Genomic DNA, 21,254 nt, shown 5'->3' with positions numbered 1-21,254 from the left:
TTTTTATTGTTTTTATTCAGGCTATTTAAAATTAGAGCCTGATTCCTGTGCTGGGGACAGGGAACGGGGCACAGATGGACTTAAGTCACCTCTGAGTATAATGTATTCCAGATTTAAGGAGGGCCCTGCTCTGACTTAAGTTCTTCTGGTGTACCTAGGAAACTGGAATGTAGCTGTAGTTCATTGCTTTTTGGTGACATGCCAATGTGCTGCCAATACACCCCCTATGACAAATGTGGAAACTGTTGCCACTGCTGCCAGGAGTATTCTTTGAATGGAGGATATTCTTGGGGAACTGTTTCTGTATACTAGAAGCCCCTTTTGAGCTGTCTGACTGGTCTAAGTAAAGCCTTGATGTATGCTTTTTGATTCTATTTATTTCTGTTTAGGACAGTGGTGCTCAACCTCTGACCCCTGGGCCTGATCTGGCCTGTCGTGCCGTGTCATCTGGCCCATGGGGCTCTCCACTGGGTCCAGAAATTCAGAACCTAGATAAATTGACAAGAATTGCTTTTCTTTTAGACTCTGAGGACCTGAATGCAGATTTACCAAAATAATCAAATAGTTTGAATTCATATCTCTGGTGTAAATTTACATATATAGAAAACTTGAGGTTTGATTCTCCTGATAGTCGAAAGAAAAAAAAGCAAGCCAAATAACACCTTTTTTGGGGCAAAGAAAATAAAACATGTTTTTTGCATTCTTTATACATCCAAGAAAACAGAATTAAATGCAGTGAATATTTCCCTGTTTCAAGATCATCTTTTGGTTTCTGGATATATTTTAGAGAAAAGCATCCCCTGACATCTGTGTGTTTGGTATCCCTGACCTAAATGAACCTTCCCTTTTGTTAAACTACTAGATTAATCTGAAGTTGCAAATACAAACTGTTACATTTGTCTGACCCATGCCTGATGCTGTTCTCAGGTTCCCAGAGATAAAAGGCAGTTGTCTGTTAACAAAGTGAGTGACAGTCAAGAAGACCAAGATAAAAGGTAGAGTATCATTTAAAATAATACACCAATACGCTACCACTAACAAAAACTTTATCAGATGTGAATCGAAAGAACTGTCAAGGCATAATGGCTTATGGATTTCTTCCAGAAGATAAAATAACAAAGCCTGCTGTGGGAAACTTTCATTATGTACTTTTGTTTATTGAAAAGAAAAGGATTATTTTTGAAATTGCAATGTGCAAAGCAATGAAGAGGTGCAATGAACTTCTGTTGTCTGAAAAAAGTAAAATGTAAGAACATATTGATATTAGATATACAATTGATTTTACTTTGTTTTTTAATTACTTAATTCTCTTAATTTTTCCTATAACAACATTTTGGCTATTTTAAAGTGATTAATATAGTTTTATTAGCTTCATTTCATCTCTGAGAGGAAGCAAGTAAAAAATAAGGTCATTAAAATTACATTTTCTCAAACATGCTTCTTCCTTCATACCTCTCCGATTTTGAGGGTTTTTTTTGTTTTTTTTTTTTTTTCTTGTGTTTTGGAGAAGAAGGTGCTAATAGGGCTAGAGGTAGCTTACAGAGGTGCTTGGCCATGTTAATCTGAAGTCAGGAAGAAGCTGGGGCAGGCTGACACTTTGAAGGGTCTCCAAGCCAGTTAGTCTCTAAGGTCCCACCCTGCTTTGCCTTCTGAGAGATGGGTTAGAATAATAAGTGATTTTATTAAGACTTTTGAGCAGTAAAGTGGGAATGTATCTTTACAAGAGGGGGGAAAAGTGTGGTTGTTTACACTGAGAAAGCAATCTTGATGTAAAGTCCTCTTGGCATGAAGGTGCTGTTAGTTATTACCTCAGTGGAGCTAGCTGAAGGAACTTCTAATGTAGCTACACTGAGGTAAAAACTAAACTAGGTAAGTGTCTCAACGTTAAAAACACATTTTGCTGTAATAGAAACATAGTCTGAAACTTCTTCTACCTGAATCTAAGAAGAAATTGACTCCAGAAAAATTCCATAGGAGGGTACTGATTGACCAAATATTCCTTAGATTAAAAGCCAAGATGGAAGCATTACAACATTAGAACAACTTTCACTGGGTGAAAAAAATAACTAAATGTTTAGCAATTGTTGGACACTGGAAGTTTTATGAAGAAACTTTCTTATGTATGTTGTCCGTGAGTAGAGAGAGGTAGCTAGCCAAGTTAGTCCAAAGTCAGGCAGAAGGCAGACTGGAACCTTGAAGACTAACTTATTCAGAGAGGCAGAAGCTTTCATAAGCAACATCTTACTTTGTGAGATGCTACGAATTGTCAGATAGCATCTGACAAAGTAGGCTGTTGACTACAAAAGCTTTTGCCTTTCTGAACAAGTTAGTCTCTGAGGTGCCATCCTGTCCTATCTTGTGTGATGGCTGCTATGCATGACTGGGGCCTGTTCAAAGGCATCTTGACTAGGGACAGAAGTTGCACATAAACTGGTTTAAGTGATCAGAAACTGGTTTAAACTTGTAACAGCAGAAGTTCAGTGAACACAAACCAGTTTAAGCTGGTTGAGTGTAGTATCACACTTAGCTGATTTGGGTCAAACCAATTTATGCAACTTCTGTGCCAGACCCCTTCCTAGTTTAAGTTAAACCAGAGTCCCCCAGCATCCCAGAATGCTTTTCAGCTCTGGGCTGGGCTGCCTGTTGTAGACAGAAGAGCAGGCTCTGCTCCTCTGTTCTCTAGCTGGAGCAGGGGCAGGGTATGGCCAGACACTGGTTGGCATGGCCCCTGAGGCAAAGGCAGCAGGGAGGGAGTTTATTTTCCCCCTCCCTCCCCTCTCTCACTGGGGGACTGCAGCCAGGGTCAGCCTGGTTGGGGTGTAGCAACCCCTGTCAGCTCCCCCCTCTCTTCCTTCCCCCCCCCTCCCCTCCCCCCCCCCCAATCTGCAGCCTGAAGCAAAGGAGGAGTGGGAGGGAGATTTAATCTCCCCCTCTGTCCCCTGTCCTACCAGCAGCCTGGGTCTACCTGGCCAGGGCGGAGCAGTGGCACAGCCCCTGTCAGCTATTCCCCCACTCTCCACTCCAGTGGCAGGGAAAGGAGCGAGGCCAGATCTGGCCAGCATAGCCCCACCATCCACCTGCCTTGCCAGTGGCTGGGGCTGGGGGACTGAGCCTGGATGGAATGCAGGTACTGATGAGTGGACGCAGAGGGGCCAGCCTGAGCTGGGCTGCAGGGGCCAGGCCCTTTCCAGGAGGCTGCAGCTTGGGAACTGCGTGGCCAGTTTCATGGACCGCAGCTGCCACGCCACCTGCCCTGTGCTGCACCCAGTGGCTGCAGCCACATCACAAGTTGCAGGCTGTCCAGGTTCTGCCCCCCTTGCCTCCACTTGCCGCTGCTGTGGCTGCTGCCGCCCCTGCCCCTGCTGCGCACCACTGTGCCACTATGCTTGGGTGGATGGAAAGCTTCAGCTTTGTGGCTTCTTCCCGGGGAATGGAGCTCCGACTCTAGCTTTAGCTGCTTTCTACCTGCTGTGCCCACCCACAGGGGTTGTGCATTGTGCTGGGCAGGCAGAGGGGATGGAAGGCAGCCAGAGCTGGAGTCAGCTCTCCATGCTCTGGTCAGAAGTCATGGGGCTGAAGCTCTCCCTGCCCTGAATGGCACTATGTTGGGCAGCAGGAGCTGCAGCTGGAGTGAGGGGAGCAGAACAACCCTGCTGGGCCAAGCCAGCTTCCCCTCCCCTCCTGCCCCTGCTGCACCACTCCAGGTGGCGGGGTGGGGAGGGAGGGGGTGGGCTTCAGCCCAGGGCATGGAGCTCTGGCTGCCTTCTGCCTGCTCTGCCCTCCCACAGGGGCTGCTCATGGTGCTAAGTGGGTAGATGGCAGCTGAGAGCTGGAATCACTGGAGGTGAGGGGAAACTGGTTTGGCCTGGTGGGGCTGTTCTGTTCCCCTCACCTCCAGCTGTGGCTGCTGCTGCCCTGCAAAGCTCTGGGTTGGGGGGAGCTTCAGCCCCAGCACTTGGAGCTCTGGATCTAGCTCCAGCTGCCTTCCATCCCCTCCACCCACCTGGCGTGATGAGCAGCCCCTGCCATGTGGGCACAGCAGATGGAAGGCAGCTGGAGCTGGAGCTCCATGACTTGGGCAGAAGCCGCTGGGCTGAAGCTTCCCACCTGCCCACCCAGAGCAGTGGAGTGCAGCATAGCAGGGGCAGGTGAGGCAGCTGCCATGGTGGTGGCTGCTGGAGGTCAGGGGTGCAGAACAGCCCTCCTGGCCCCGGCAAGCCCACAACTTGTGATGCAGCTGCAGTTGCAGTTGCCAGGTGCTGTATAGTGCAGGGGGCACAGTTGTGGCTGCAGTGGGTGGCTGCTGGGTTGGGGCTTCCTAGTGCCTCCAAGCTGTCTGGGCAGCCTGCTACCTGGCCAGCCCCCACCCATGCTGCCAGGCTGGGCTGTCAGAGCCACAGCCGCTGGGAAGGGGCCTGTCCAGCCAGCTGCGGCTCCGTGACAGCCCCCAGCCCAAGCTGTAGCCTGCTGGGAAAGGCCCAGCCCTGATGGCTCAGTCCTGTCAGCACCCGCAGACTGGCTCAGCTCAGTCCCGTAGCCACAGCCCTGGGTGGATAGCAGGGCCATGCTGGCCAGGCCCTCCTGTCACCCAAGCAGGAGCAGAGGGGAAAGTGGCTGCTGCCAAAGGGAAGGGAGGGCTGTTTTAGTGCTCCCCTGGCTTCTAGCCTGAGCCACTATAGGCATGTGCCTGCATTTCCAAAATTAAAAGTGAATGTTCACTTGCAAAGCAGTTCAATTTTTGCAGGTTAGTCTAACCTGCAAAGTTTGAAATAATTTAGGCTCCAGCTTTTTGAATGTCTGTCCCTGACCCTTAAGTTAGAGCTAATGTGGTGATATTGCTAAAAACTAGAAGCACTCACAGCACTTAACTGACCCAGTTCTGATGGGATAGCTTCAGAAGTGCTTTGACAGGACCTACCCCAGAAAACCTAGTAATGACCATCCTGGCTGCTAAAAAGGGTATATAGCTAAATATGAATCTTGTTATTGACAGATCCTCTGTCTACTCCATATGATAATCATGTTATTTTCAGTGCTATCTATTTCATATTGCTGTTGATGTTTATTTTAGTGAATCAGCCCATGTTGTATATTGACTTTATATCCAAATAACAGTCCAAGAGGAATGAAAAACGGTTTATGTACAATTTGTAGCGGATCAGCCTCCTGAGATGTCATGTCCTATATTTTAATTGCAAAGGGCAGCCAGTAGTTGTTTCCTGGTAACCGTTTCCAGTTCCACAGTACATATAACAAATTTTGTAGTGGGTAATATATTTCTCTGTAGACATCTTTGGCAATCAGCTTCCTATCTAAAGGAGATTTGGTGCTTATATTTGTGAGGGCAATTCATAGCTTTTCATTTGTTTCACAGGAGTTGTCTTGGTGCTAATGAGACTCAGAGTAATTTGAGTGGAGGAGAGAACCGAGTGCAAGTCCTGAAGACAGTGCCAGTTAACCTTTCCTTAAACCAGGATCACCTGGAGTCTTCCAAAAGGGAGTACAGCACAAACGTATCTGGGAGCCCAACGCAGGTTTCTGCAACTGGAATTACTGTGGTAAAGGTAGAAGAGTTCACCCCAGTCTTTATGGCCCCGCAAGTTCATTATACAAGAGGAGAAAATGAGGAACACCGTGGGGTTATCTTTGAACAGACTCAGTATGAAATGCCCAACATTGCCCCCCATACAAACTATCTCAAAGATGACCAACGTAGTACTCCTGATAGTACTTACAGTGACACTTTCAAAGACGGAGGAACAGAAGTAAGATTTTTTTCATTTGTGCATTAGTATCTATTGAAAAGATTTAAATAAAATAAATGGCATTTGGTATGTTTTAGCTGGGAAGGCAAGATGAGTATCATTGGCTGTCTAGCAAATTCTCCAACTCTCACAGCATTTTTCCTGGTCTGTCTCTCCTGATACCATCTTTCTTAAGGACAGCTTGGCTTTATTAAAATGACTACTACTGATGGGGGGGGGAATACAGAGAGCATTACATAGCTTCAGTCCTACTGAACATCATTGGGGATTTTGGCAATTTTGAAAGAGGGCAAGTTAACTGTTGACAGGCTGTGGCTTCACTGCTATTCAAGACAATGATATGGCAGCCATTTTGAAGGTGAGCAATATTTTCTGAGGATATTTTCAGTTGTCAAAAAGTTTGGCAAAAAAATTACCCTGCATCCTTAAATAGGTCACTACAAAAAACACCTATTGCACCAGACCCTACTTGTCAAAGAGGGAAGAGGCAAACTAGGATTACAGGGGTAAGTGCAGGTGAATGTAGAGATTGAAGGGTAGAGGGAAACAGGTAGGTGAGGATGTGTCTCTCAAGGAAATAATGAGATTAGGAGACAGCAGTTGGAGGGTACGTTTATACATTCATTAATGCACCATAATTATAGCACATTATGTTTATTACCTGAAATAACAGGTACAAACTTAATGTGCCGTAATGTACGCTACTGTGCATTAGTGCAGATGAATGGGGTTTTTTTATATTAACATTCATTAGACTAAGTCTACTGCATATTAGTGCAATAGAATGGTTTTTGCCAGCCGTGTTAATGCGCGGTAGTATTAGTTTGCTCATTAAGTGTCTTGTGTAGACATGCCTGGAGTGTACGTCTCAGTGCCTTCTTTGTATTGTCCTGATGATGCAAAGCAGCTGTGAGTCCAATTAACTGGTGGCTGTTTTGTGCTGCTCCAGTGACATAAGTTAGCCTGATGGTAGTGGTGAATCTGACCCCAGAGATTAAAATTTAAAAAAATAATTGAAGGTTGAAATGATCTGTCACATCATTAGAAATATAATGTGGTAAAATTCTTTTTGGGTGTTCTGTTCATTATATGAAACTATTAGTAATTTAACCAAAAATCAGGTACAAGTTGCATTAAGTTACAGTTAAGGTTAAGTATTTGAATAGTTTAGGGGGAAGAAAAGAATACAGATATGTTGTAACCATCCTCCAAAGAAACCTTAAAAATCCAGGAAATTCAGAGTGCAGATTAAACAGTAAAAGATGTCCAAATGCATTAAGATATGGAAATGCTCATTCAGGTCACCAGTGAAGTCTTAGTTCTGCTCTATGTTGACAGAATGAGGTACAATTTATGAGCAGGGATCCGGGTTTTCCATTTCCTACAGAAAAATGGAGAAAAATGTTGTTTTCCCCTTTTTACCCAAGGAAAACACGGCTTTTTTATTTTAATGGAGAAACCCATGGATTTTGCACTTTTGCAAAGAGCTCTCAGGCTAGCAACTCAGAGAGCAACTCTTCAGGCTGGCAGAGTTCCATCCTGCAAGGGGCTGGGGCGGGGGGGGGGGGGGGAGTGGGAGGAGGGTGGTCAGGCAGGGGACACCATGAGCATGTGTAAGTACATGGCTGCCAGGCAACCTGGAGAGCATCTCCCACAGGTAAGTCTGGTGGGAGTGGGGATTGAGGCCCCCAAAGGGAGGGAGGGAGTTGAGCAGGGCTGGGGCTGCTGCCTAGCTGGGGGGTGCATGGAGTTTGGAGCCCAGAGCCAGAATGCATGGCCCCTATGGGGGTGGGGGCGGGGTAGTGTGGGCTGGCTCCCTGCTGCAGTGCACACTTCCAGGGAGAAGGAGGGATCAGTGCCCCCCAGATCTGTGTGCGGGGTGGAGGCGGGCATGGGCTGCCTGCTGCGGGCTTGGGCTCCCTGACCTATTGTCCTCCCCTGGGGCCTTCATGGCCCATTGGGTGCAACCCGGTGCTGCAGGGCAGAGTGGGGCCACAGTGGAAAGCTTTTTGCCATTGCAGACTCTGTGGTGCCCTGGCGATGCATCTGCTGTGTGCCCCACAGCAGGGGGGACAACCACACGCTGCTGCTGCTGCTGCATGGGCAGGGGACATGTTGCCAGGGCAGCGTGGAGCTTGCAGAGGTAAGAAGCTTCCTTGCATGGCCCCGTTCTGTCCAGTGCCAGGTCGCACCGTCTGGGCTGTGGAGGTCCTGAGGGAGGGCAGCAAGGTGGGGAGCCTGAGCCTGTACCAGGCAGCCTACTGGCACTCCCACCGTGTGCACACACATCTGAGGGGTATTGGTCCCCCCAGGAGTGCATGCAATGGCGGGGAGCCAGCCTCACCCCACCACTGCAAGCCTGCAGTGGGCAGGCAGCAGGGAGGGTAGCTGGGATCCACACTGTGCTCCCTGCAGCAGCCCCTGCCTCCTGTGGGCGGCAGCTGAGGCTCAAGTGCTGCTGTGGGAAGGGGCAGGGGGTGGGTGCTGCAGACCCAGGTTCCTGGCCCTATAGCCCTGGCATGTGGGGCCTCTTCTGGCAGGGCTGAGTGGGCAGGGGACTGTGGGTGGGCATGAGCGGGGGGGGGGGAGTGAGGGGCACCAGCAGGGATAGGGAGTTGTATGAGTTGGGGGGGCACCAGCAGGGGTGGGAGACTGGGGAGGGGGGAGGGGAGTGAGAGAGGCCTGGACATGCATTCTGTGAGCGAAGGGGGCAGGGGGAACTCTGATTTTTCATGATAAAAACACCAAAATCAAATAACAAAAGATATAGGTATTTAGAATTTATTTCACTATAATGATTGAGGCACTGGTAGGCTTCCAAATTGGTTTAAAATTGTAAATATATCAAGAAAATATTGTGTTCAACTGATATCTATATTTATATCATGGCCTTTCATTTTAATCATGGATTTGGGGTTTTTAATCTTTTAAATTAGTTTTATTTTTTTAAATCGGAGAATTTGTAATTTATCAGGGAAAACCAGGATCCATGTTTATGAAGAAATCTAACACACCTTTAAAAAATTCAGTTTAATCTAATCTGAAACCACAAACCACATTATGTATTCAGGCACAGCCTTGTTATCATACGGCTTCAGCTGCTATGCTGTGCTACTGGTAAATGCTCTCTTGTAGGCAAGGCTGTCCTTAGGTGGGGGCAAATTGGGGTGACTGCTCCGGGCCTTGCACTTTGTGGGGCCCTGTGGAACTGGGCAGTACAGCCGTGGTGACTCTGCACCGCTGCATGCTTCATGTCCACCCGCTCACTCCCTCCCTGCTGCCACTGCCAATGGTGGCGGCAGCTTCTTTGGGTCCAGGGTGTGTGGGATCGGAGCCGGGGCAGGGCCCAACATGGGCTGATTTGCCCCAGGCCCTGCACCCTGCTTGGGTTGGCTCTGCTTGTAGGATCCAGGAAATAATGAGAATATTTACACATGCTCTGGGAGCTGCCGCGGCGGCGGAGGGAGAGAGGGGGAAGGCAGCATTTTAATTAGCAAGCCATGCTAATTAGAAGCACCTGAGCTTCATGTGTATCAGCATCCTCCATGCTGAAACTAAAGGTGCTTTAAACTAAAACTCATCGAATGAGCTTTAGTATAAAATGCCCTGTCGCCATTTTTAATGCAGGGACGCTGATACACGTGATGCTAAATTCTGTTGGAGTGTGTTTATTTCCATGCTCCAGCAAACTATTAATCGAGTCTGTTCTGACACGCTGGATTTCCAGCGTGTCAGAGATGGCTCCCTGCACGTCTGTAGGAGCCCAGTGTGTATGTGGGATTCCCCCAGGTTAATGCACGACAGTGCTACTACTTGTTACAGTGCTACTATATGTTACTGATGCTGTGAATGCATATTGACCGAATGCTTAATCCATCCTGTACACACAGTGCTGTAGAATGTACAGAATTTAAAAAATAATCTTGTTTAAAAAAAATCATACATATGTCCTAGGGTATCCCAGGTGAAGTATTACGACATCTGTGATGTTTTATCATACGCTTTTTTAAAAAAAAAGCATACTGTCACATGCTACGCATTTAAAACAAAGCATTACACAATTTCTGCTGTAACTTATATGCGTGGCCTAGTTCTAGAACATTTATGCACGCAAGCAACTTTGCACATGTAATTGTTCCCACTGAGAGCAATGGAACAACTCAAATGCAATGACTTTCCTGAATACACTTAAACAAAGACCCATTCTTAGATGATTCTATGGAATTGTATAGATCAATGTGAAGACTCATATTGGTAACAACTGTGTGAAATGAAAAGGTCAGGATCCTAACGTCCCAAGTGGGAAAAGCAAGTATGCTTTTTGAAAAACCCAAACTTTTCTCACCAATAACATTTCTTGCTCATATTTCATTGATCTGTTGTTTGGGTATAAATACAAATATTTTGCATGTGTGTGGAAATGACTTTCTTACCGTTCAGAAAAGGTTTGATTTTAGATTTATTTTGCTGAGCTAAAACCAGAATCAGTTGAATTATATTTAACATGCCTTTATAAATAATAGTGCCATGAGAGTAGTAAAATAATATTGTTATAATATGATAACAATAAGCATTTATTTTACTTGAATGTTGCCCTATTTTTATTAAGGGTTTATTTAAAAGTGCCCAGATATATTACTTAAAATCTATCTTAGATTCAACACAGTTTCTTTTGAAGGTTAATAGTATACTAATTTTAATATAGAAATATTGTGTTAATTTAAAATGATCTCTATTTAAGGATGTTAATTTCTATGTATATTGTGGGCATCAGTATTCCAAGCCATACAGCAAGAAACTAGAGCAAATGATGATATTAAAAAAACAAAACAAGACTAGTCAAATGCAAATCTAAAACCACTATTGTACTATGAGGAAAAGGTTGTGCAATGAAAAGACTGTAAACTGAAATTTTCTATGAGGTGCTGTTATCATCTGACAACCTGTAGGTCTGTGAAGTCAGTCCCAGTCCAATTCCTCATGGTAGATTCTGAATGCCACCATATACCACCCAGTTACTTAATTTTCACTCTTGACTGATTGGGAATAGGGGCTTAAAACACTTTAATGCGTGGACTGAGGCTCTCAGTTCAGGACCAAATGTAATAATTAAGAACATTCTCAGTAGCAGTGATTGTACTTAGAAAGAGACCATTTTGTACTCCTAGATGTCCTGATTTTGAGGACCTGTATGGCTCTGAGTATGGAGAAAGTGAAGAGAGTATGGGGGAACAGCAGTTCTTGTGGGCATTTCTTACCATCTCTGATCTTTAGATTTTCCCTTCCGTGCAAATCCATGGTCATTCACTTGTGCTCACTTACCAGCCCCAGATTTCTGCCATCTGAGGAGATGATTGGGTTTTCCATGAAGCCAGATTCAGAGCTGTCTGGCCCCATATACTACCTGACAAAAATTTCTCTGTATGAGTGAATGGTCTAGCTCAGTGGTGTTCAACCTCTGGCCTATGGGCAAAATCTGGCCCACAAAGCTGTCATGTGACCCATGATTTCCCCATAGATCTGGGAATCTAGTGGCGGGGGGGATAGGCCATGGTGGCAGCGTTGTCACTCCCCTGCTGCCAGATTTCTAGACCTGTTGGGAGTCCTGTGGGCCAGGTAATGGGGCTCAGTGTGCTAGATTACACTGATCACACTGGCCATGGGGCCAGTGGGTGGGATCACTTTGTGGCTGGATCCAGCTAGTAGGGCTGGGATGGCACATGGCCAGATCTAGCACCTGGGATTGTGCTAGCATGCCAGATCATGTGTGAGCTGATCCTTTACATGGGGTCCAGCCTGCAGAATGGCCCCTTGTCATTCATTCAGCCCACAGGACTAGAGGTTTGAGCATTACTGGTCTAGCTTTTGTGAAGATAGCTTCCAAAGCAGGGTGGATTTGATTTAAACCAAATCAATTTAAATCACAGTTTTAATCACTGGTTAGGAGGCCCTTATTTAATTATTGTTTTCTACAAAAAGTGCATTCTTGTTGTTTGATATAACCTTAAGACACATTATTCACAACTCAGAGATAGATGTAAGGTTTCATTTTTAGAAGGTACACACTATACATTTTAAAGCAGCGATTTATTTTGATACTTTTTCAGAATAATTTTGCAGCTACATTAGAAAACTGAATTATGATTTGTTTATTTTATTTACCAAAGCTAATTGAAGCAGATACTTGTGAAGTTATTGGGAGGTGAACTATCTCCAATTCACTAGATTAATCATGGATATTTGGGGGATATTTTTGCCACACTATTAGAAGAACATCAAATGAGCACTGCAGCCATATTTTATTAGCTTGGGGCTTTCTTTACTTCCTTCTAGATTTCTTCTCATCTTTTGAGTTCTTCTCTCTTATGGCCTGACAAGGCTGCTGCCATGATTAGTTTTCCTTTCTACCTTACCATTCCCTTACTAGATCTCAAATCAATGGAGAAGCTATACTCAGAAACATCCCTCCAGACTTCCGGAATATTCTGCACAAAATATTTTGCTTTTGTTTCTATTTCCCCTCCCTCCTTGCATTTATCTCCAGATTCATCTTCCTTGCCCAGACCTATTCCATCACCAGCAATTCTTTATTCATTTCACTTCTTGAAACTTTTAGAGAGAGGTGAGGGCTTGACTCCGTGTACATAAATATGCAGAGAGACAAGAGGGCTGATGGGTAGGTAATCAGGTCTGTTATCTCTAATCTCCATATACTGCTGTTAACAAGGATGTATTATCTCTGGAGACACAAAACCAGTCTGAGAACTGAAACTAAGCATCACAGGGATGCTTAATGGGATCTTCTGACTGAGCACCGAGTCCCACTGGGCAGAGTGGCTTTCTTTAATCTTTACTAATCTATAGAGGAGCCACTAGGAACCCCATAATATTGGACCCCTAATATAGTCTGTGGCCTGTTGTGACCTATTCATGAAACTTTTCTAAAAAGGTTACAAGAATATATTGTCTTAAATAGTATATAATTAGAAGTTATAATCCCTTTTCCATCATATCTTTTGAGCATTAACATCTATTTTTACATATACATTGGTTTATTTTTTTGAAAAAGCATCTAAAAATACAATTAAATAAAAAAATCTGATTCAAATTAAAAAATCCAATTTTTTTTATTTCTTTAAAAAAAAAAATTGATTTTTATCCACCCTGCTCCAGAGGTGACTCGCTGCAGGGCCATCTTATCAAGTTTGTAGAGGCTCAGCTTGAAACAAACAAGCCTGAGAAAAAGATTTGCTGTTCGCCTTTGTCTCCAAAAGTTGTTAGCTCTGAAATATGATGATAATATATGGTCCCATGGTTAATTCTTGCAGCTCTGATAATTTTAAAAAAGAGTCTCTAATTCTGGTGCTGATCCAGTGTGATAGAGTGTAATGACAGGATTTGGGGGTTGGATGCACTGAGCCAGCAGGTTCCTGTTGCAGGCTTCAGGAACAAGAAACTGCCCAGAAACCATGACAGGAGCTGCTGCCCCCATCATGTTTGCTCCACCTTCACTGCTCCAGGGGTGGGGGCATGGCCAGAACCTGGCTGGCAGGGCCCTTTAAGCAGGGGGCAGGGAGGGGGGTTATCTCTCCCTCCCTCCAGTCTCTGGGGCTTATCCTGCTGCTTGGTCCCTGTGAGCAGCAGCGGCTGGGGCAAGCAAACCCCACTGCAGTGCTCTGGAGGCAGAGGGGGGAATAACCCCACTCCTTGCTCCCTGGCTGGTGTCTGGCCCCACCCCAGCCTGGCTGCTAGAACAGTGAGGGTGGAGTGACTGTGACAGGGGCAACAGGCCATAGATTCATAGATGTTAGGGTCGGAAGGGACCTCAATAGATCATCGAGTCCGACCCCCTGCATAAGCAGGAAAGAGTGCTGGGTCTAGATAACCCCAGCTAGATACTCATCTAACCTCCTCTTGAAGACCCCCAGGGTAGGGGAGAGCACCACCTCCCTTGGGAGCCCGTTCCAGACCTTGGCCACTCCAACTGTGAAGAAGTTCTTCCTAATGTCCAATCTAAATCTGCTGTCTGCTAGCTTGTGGCCATTGTTTCTTGTAACCCCCGGGGGTGCCTTGGTGAATAAATACTCACCAATTCCTTTCTGTGCCTCCGTGATGAACTTATAGGCAGCCACAAGGTCGCCTCTCAACCTTCTCTTGTGGAGGCTGAAAAGGTCCAGTTTCTCTAGTCTCTCCTCGTAGGGCTTGGTCTGCAGGCCCTTGACCGTACGAGTTGCCCTTCTCTGGACACTCTCCAGGTTATCCGCATCCTTCTTGAAGTGTGGCAGTCAGTGTCCAAGAGTGCAAGCTCCTTCCCGGTGGTGGGGCGGGGGGTACTGTGGGTGGGGGGTGGAGAAAGCTGCTGCAGACTAGTGGCGATGGTGGTGCTAGGGAGGCTTGAGGGGCGATGGCCCCCTTCAAGCCCCAGTGCTACCGCCCAGCCCATGTACTTCATGTCAGCTCTGACCCCTGCTCATGGCTCCCCCCACTGGGGAGAGGCTCTCACTGCTCAGACATCAGGGCAGGGGTTGCAGCCCTGTCAGGCCCTGCCCCCTTGCCATTCCACAAGCAGAGCCAGGGCATAGCCAGAGCCCGGACAGCAGTGTCCCTTTGGTGAGGGAACAGGGAGGGGGTTATTGCCCCCCCTCCCACTGGTGTCTAGCAGAGGGGGCAGGAGAGGCCTTACCCAATCTCTTATCCTATGCATAGAATGAGTGGCAGCAACGGTGGTTGGGGTGGGAGACTGCACTGTGGTCCTTCGGGGATGGAGGGGGAATAACTGCCCCCCCCCCCCCCCCCCCCCCCCCGACTCAGGGGCCAGCCCTGCCCCAGCCCTGCTGGTGCAGCAGCAAAGGGGAAGCACCTGGCAGACCCTGGTCCAGGTCTGTGCAGGTGGGACAGGGAGGTGGGAATTAAACCCCTCCCCCCTCCCGGCCAGTTTACTTGGAGCTGCTGCTGGGGCAGTCACTTCAGCACCTGACAGAGACGTGCGGGTTCCCACTGGTGGGGTGGGGGAATAAACCTCTTCCTTGCCCCCTTCCCAGGCCCAGTATCTGGCCAGACCCTTGCTCCTGCCTCTCTCTCCTCTGGCTGAGGAGCAGAGGAGTAGTGCCAGCCCTGCTCCAGTGGAGCAGAGAGCCTCACCCAGAGGGCATGCCTGGGTGCTGGGGGATTCTGGTTTAAGTTAAACCACCAAGGGGTCTGGGATAGACGTTGCATAAACTGGTTTGAGCTTAATCAGTTAAGTCTGATACTACATTCAACTAGGTTTATCTCAAACTTATTTTGGTCATTTTGAAACTGGTTTATGTACACTGAACTTATGTTCTGTTACAGGTTTAAACCAGTTTCTGATTACTTAAACCGGTTTAGGTGTAATATCTGTCCATAGCCTAAGAGGTCCAGCCCAGCCTGAGGTAGCCTGAAGGATCAGATGGCACACAGCTGTACCAAGTCACCTGTCTGCAGCCCTTCAAGCTGACTCTCTACACACTTGATAAGACAGCCCTGGAGCAGGTCACCTTTGTAAGCCCCTCCTCTATAGCCCTTCTGCTGTGTTTATCTTGCTGCAGAAGGGCCAGGTGTCTGCAGTGAGAGTAAATGCAGATGGCTTGAGCTCTTTGGGGAGGCATCAGAGAATTGTAGCCCACACTAAAGGGCTGGGTACACAGGAGCGAAAGGTTACTTAGCTCTGGGAATAGGCTTAAAAAAACAAACTGAAGTTCACTAAACAGTGAAGGGAAGAGGTGCTGAGGACTGAAAGTTGCAATAGGTGGCAGACTGAGCTAGACAGCATCCAAGCCAGTTGATAGGAAATGCTGGAGAGAAGGATATGTCTGAAATCCTGTCTCTCCCAGATGTAGGCACCTACTTGAAGCTAATGGTGCCAGTATAAGACTGGGTTTCCTGCTCTTAAGTTCTTTGGGTACAGATGACTGGCTTACTCACCACCCAGCTTTATTTAATAGCCTAGGATGTGGAACTCCTGGATTATAGTTTCTTCTCAGCCTGAGGACTTTAAAACCTACATCTCCCACATCCCAGGACATTGCCCAAACCCAAAGCTGTAGGGAAGACTGGGTTAAGGCCATTTTCCACCTTTCCTGGTAAAGCTGGGCCACTGTGCAATCAAGAATGCAAGATTCATGGGGCTGAACAGAGAACAAATAAGGGGCATCATGACTTGATAGCCCAGTGATAAGAACACTTCCTTGGGAGAAAAGACTGGAACTCCAGACTGTTCCTGCATTTTATCCAATGACTGCAAAATGCATTGAATGTTTAACACCAGCTCACAAAACTTTTGAACTTTACTAATAACCAACGCTTTCTTTTTCTGCACACTTGTATTTAAACAAAGTTTAAACCAGTTCTAAAACTTGTATAACTTGTTGATTCTCAAGACAAAGGAGGCCGTCATAAAACAGAGTTAAAAATAAAAATTCAAGAGATTTAATGAGCCCTCAGTGAATCAGAAAGACTTTTTCTTCTTCGATTTTCTACAGCAAGGGTCTCGTATCTCATGGTACAACATGAATTGTTCTGTTCAGTAAGGCAATGCATGGATCTTTGCTTAATCCTCAGTCTCATAATTTAGTCTCTTGAAAGAGTAACTTTTCTTATTTTTGCATCTGATTCATTTTGTAAAGCAATTATGTTACTATCCTAACATAATCTTGTATTACAGGCAGAATGCTTCCTTAGCCTATGTCCCTCCAAATCAGATGGTTCAGTTATATGATTTTTTTTTATGAATATTAGAGTGTTGCTTGTAGAGGAGAATTAAAATTTAGATGCATGCAAACATTTTTAAACACAAAACTCTGTAGAACTTTTAATTGTATTTGTGATTTAGGACACGCAGTTGAGAGCAATGCCTGTTTTCACAGGTTTCTTTTTAAACATATGTTAACAGAACAGAAAAAACATCTGCTACCTTACTGATATGCTTCTGTGATGAAATAGCCAGACTGTGACAGAATCCAAATGCTCAGTGTGAATAATTTCTGTCAGCTGTGAAAACTAGGGAACTCCTCTGTCTAACAGGGATCGTGAATTTTAAATACCTGAGTTTCCTATAGGAGTTCCCCATCTATAAAAGTTTTAATCTTGTCAGTAACATTTGCTTATTTTTTATCAAATAATTCTTATCTTTTATTTATTTCTATAACTTTCAGAAGTATCGTAGTGCATCAGTGGGGGCTGAAGAATATATTTATGAACAAACAGCAAGGTAGGTTATGGGAAACATTCATTGCTGATTGGCCTCTTACTAAAATATAACATTGAAAACCAGACTTGACTACCATTAAGTGTGTACTGTGCTTTCCCCAGTAACTATCCATTTTCTTTTCATCATGTGCCTGTTGGCTTTTAAAATCAGATTTTCATTGAGTTTTGGGGTCTGATTCCCTTCCACTTTGCCTCTATGTAAATTGATGGTAACTTCACTGGTGTTAGTGGAGTAACACAAATGTAAAACAGTATGAGAAGAGAATCAGCTCCTTGGCAGGTCAAACATAGAGTGTAGATTACCAACAAGTTCATGGCGAATCTCTGCTGCCTTCCAGGATGGAAGGACTTGGTTCAGATATCTAAGACAGCTTAGTCTAGTCCACCAAGCTTAATTTAACAATGTGTGTTTAACCAAGTCATATCTTTTAAAATCATAAGATGATGAGGAAGCATGTATTTGGTTTTATTTTTCTATTACTATGGTTTTCTTAGAGAGCTTTGTCTTGGATGCTGTGGTGCTTGTTTGTTCATTTTGGGCCCTTATACATGAGTGCAGAGGCTGCACTGGAATTTCAGTATGTTGGAGCAAACTTGATTAATCAAATCTGCTGGAGCTCTTGAAGCTGCTCTAATTAAAGTACTGCCCCTCCACTTCTGGAGCACATGTAAAAGTGCCATTTGTGTTCCATTTATAGGATGTCTATCACAAACCAGCTATGTGCTGTTCATTAAAACTTAACGTTTTAGAGAAATACCAGAGCAAGAAACTAGGGCTGTGTGAAGCTTCGGGCAGTGATTCGATTTGGCTTGATTTGGTGGCTGAATCTACGAATCGAATCAGGGGACCAATTAAAAGGTCTGAATCAATTTGAAGCTCTCTGAATCTTTGGAAAAGATTTGGAGTGCTTCTATGGTTCAGATAGTCTCGGGTGGTTGCAGCAGGGAGCTGCAGGCGGACTTGAGCCAGTAAGTAGGGGGTGGGGGAGGGGACCATGGGGGGGAACCCTGCCTGCTCCCCTAGCCCCCCTGGTCCCCACCTCCCCATGCTTTAAAAAAAAGCCCCAACTCACCAGGTAATGCCTGATGGGGGGGGGGGGGGGAAGGGGGTGATTTTCCCTGCTTTCCCCCACTGCCCCACACTGGATGGGGGGCTCCATATGAGCCCCCATGACCCCCCCCTTGCTCCCCCAGCCCCGCCATGGCTACCCTGCCTGTCTGAGCTCCAGCCCTTTTAAGAAAAAAACCCTGGGACTCACCACTCCTGCAGTAGCCTTGGGGCTTCGGGGGGCTCATGGAAGAGCCCGCAATGTGGTGGGGGGCAGTAGGTATTGCCCCCCACCAGGCAGGAGTGGTGAAACTAGGGATTTTCTTGTTTTTTTTTCTTCCTAAACGGCTGGAGCTGGGGCAGGCGGGGCAGCCATGGGAAGGGCTGGGACAGTGGGAGGGTGGGTTGGGAGGCTTGTGCAGAGCCCTCCATGCAGCAGGGGGCACTGGGGATTGCCCCCCTGCCCGGCAGCACGCGGTGAGTTGGGGCTTTTTGTTTCAAAGTGCCGGGAGCTGGGGCTGGTGGGGCAGTTGTTGCCAGGGCTGGGAGAGTGGGCGGGGGATGGGCCTGGGTGATTTGGAAATTTGGTAGCAATCAAATCGATTTGGGACATTGATTCAAATCATTGAATAAAATCACTGTCCCCTGAATTGGCCGAATCCGAATCTGAAGCACATACTAGCTGCTTTGCACAGGCCTACAAAACACTACCTGTAATGGACCAGAGCTAGTTTAGTCATTGACTCATAAAGGCAATGATCCAACAGTATACCCAAGCACATGCTTAGCTAAGCATGGGAGCAGTTCAGTTTGATATAATACTCAGATGCTTAAAATTAGGCAGAGGCATAAGTGTTGTCCTGGATCTGGTCCCTTATACTTTATTTCCATGGTCTGGCTTTTTTTTAAGGGCCCAGTCCTTGTCTTGAAGGCGAATTCAGAACAGCCATTCATTTCCCTGGGATTGGGACTCAGTCATTAGACAGAGGGTATTTTTGAAGCAGATCTGCAGAAAAGATTGACTTATCCTGCATTAGCTATTTATGAACTGAAGAGTGTTTGCATTCTCTGGAGGTGAAAACCTTTATCGTAAGAACAAAGAAGGACAGCTTCTGGTGATATCCTGTTTAGAAAGGACATGCCACTCTACTGTGAATTGCACAGACTTCTGCCATGTTCCATAATGCTGTGTGCATAAATTAATGCCTCAGATTCAAAAAGCTAATAAAAATGAAAGTAATTTTAGGGTCTGATGCAAGGCCCATCAAAGTCAGTGACAAGGTATTCACTGAATTCAAAAGGCTCTAGATCAGAGCCATGGTGAAATTCAAAACGGGATTAGAAAAGTTTATGACTAATAATTGCAATTGCATTTACTTGGGTAAAAATGCTTAATGATAGCAGTCCTCATGCTTCAGGGCATGAACTGATTGCCAGATGGTATCAGGAAGACATTCCCCTTGTGTTTTAGTCCAGGTATTGCACAATTGGCCAGGTGCAGTTTGTCTGGGATTTTTTTTAATTTTATGTCGTCCAAAACATTCAGAATAGGAAACAGTCAAAACAGGATACCAACCTGTTGCAAATGGACTGTTTGTCAGGTCAGTTGACACTTCACAGTAACATCAAAGTAGTGTAAACAAAAGGGCTCTTAATATAAATGTGAAGTATCCTTATAATATAAAGATAATATATTAGATATCAATGAAGCAAGATTTATTAAAGTTTTGTTTGTTAGACATTTAGCTAATTTTTTTTTAAGGCAAACATAATCAGAACACCTTAATTAAACCTTAATTTTACAGTTCAAATTTATTTCTAAATTAAGTTGACATTACACAAATTTTGGAAGTTCTTGTGCTGGAGGAAGAAAGAAGGATCCAATGAAGAATTTTTTTCACCTATTTAAGTAGGATTTGAAAAGATGTTTTGTTGTACTAACATTTTAATTTTTTTTTTTCCTTTTTTAATGTGGTTGGTAAAAATTACAAAAAAAAAAGTTTTGCTGTATGTCCTTTTCTATCTTACCTAACCTCTTGGCATGTTTGTCTGAGACTAGTGTCCTTGAAATGCTAACCTTTTGGATTAGCACATGCTTTGCCTTTGGCTCCAATTCAGTAGTGTTTTAATGCTTTGCTGAATGAAAGCCTTTGTAAATATACGATTTTCTTCAGCGTGCAGTGTCATCCTGCAAGTGTCTTTTTGTCTTAAGTGGTGTGTGGTGGCTATAGATGTATTTTGAAAGGAGCATTTATTCAGCAAGTTAATATCACTGTTTACTTTCAGAAAGATGTTAGTGCTGTTGGAATGATTTTACTAGATTGCCGTAACAGTATTGGTGGATTTTGATGGATATTTTTCTGGGGTGATTGAGTTCAGAGAAGGACAGGATTCTCAGACTTTTCATAGTGAACACCACTTATCAAAGCACAACCACTTTTTTGGAATAGCTCCTTCTGAAATTCCAATTTTGATTTGGTAACATCACTAATATGTGTTAGCTAGGGGTTTATTTATCCATATTATTATTATTATTATTATTATTAATCAGCTATGCAACTCAGTTAAACTTGGGTAATGTATAGTGTCTGGTTACTTTGTAAAGATGGCTGTAGAACTCGATTCAAATGTACTGTTAAATAATTAGGCCCACTCTTCCCTTTTCCCATTGGCTTCTGCATATGCTGTGCTGTAGGTATTCTGTTCTGCCTGCATACCTATTTGCAGCATCTTCTGTTTTATTCTTATGTGGACTTGTCTTTCTGTGACAACTGCAGGTTCAGATGTCCACAGAGGTAACCAAGTTTCTGCTCTTACAGAAAAAAAAATCACCACTTTCATGTATATAAGCCCACATTTTCTCGTGGCTCTTTAAGAAAAGCTAGCAATGGGGAACCACATTTAAGTTATCTCAGTAGATGTTTAAGTGGGACTTCGATGGGAATAGATACCTAAAGAGTGATTCATTTTGACTTGGTGCCAGCACCCTAAAATCTCATTATGTTCGTAAATCCAGAACATTCTTCAGTTTGGGACTACAGAGTTGGTAAGTGATTGCATTTAAGTGCATTTGTCCATAAGGGGTCCAGGACCAGGAACCTGCACTGCTGGAGTGGCACCCCCTGACCATGCTGCTTGAGCAACAGGCAGGGATTTTTTTAAAGTTCCTGAATCAGGTAAAAATTCCCCTCCCCCACTCACAACATCCTGTC

At 45.1% G+C, this 21,254-nt stretch overlaps 1 protein-coding gene across 7 annotated transcripts in view; it reads left to right on the top strand.

Annotated features, from left to right (window-relative positions):
• GRHL2 (grainyhead like transcription factor 2) overlaps positions 1–21,254 on the top strand; it is a 131,025-nt gene that overhangs the window by 19,130 nt on the left and 90,641 nt on the right. For all 7 annotated transcript variants that reach the window (XM_059723837.1, XM_059723836.1, XM_019495793.2 and 4 more), the window contains exons 3-5: positions 928–995; positions 5,375–5,765; positions 16,940–16,995. In XM_059723837.1, coding sequence (XP_059579820.1) covers positions 928–995; positions 5,375–5,765; positions 16,940–16,995 — 515 coding nt within the window. The remainder of the gene's footprint in view (positions 1–927; positions 996–5,374; positions 5,766–16,939; positions 16,996–21,254) is intronic.

The sequence above is a fragment of the Alligator mississippiensis genome, chromosome 3 (genome assembly GCF_030867095.1).
Source record: "Alligator mississippiensis isolate rAllMis1 chromosome 3, rAllMis1, whole genome shotgun sequence".
NCBI classification, from domain to species: Eukaryota; Metazoa; Chordata; order Crocodylia; family Alligatoridae; genus Alligator; species Alligator mississippiensis.
The sequence above is the reverse complement of the archived record's forward strand: the minus strand, read 5'-3'. Positions and strand labels throughout refer to the sequence as shown.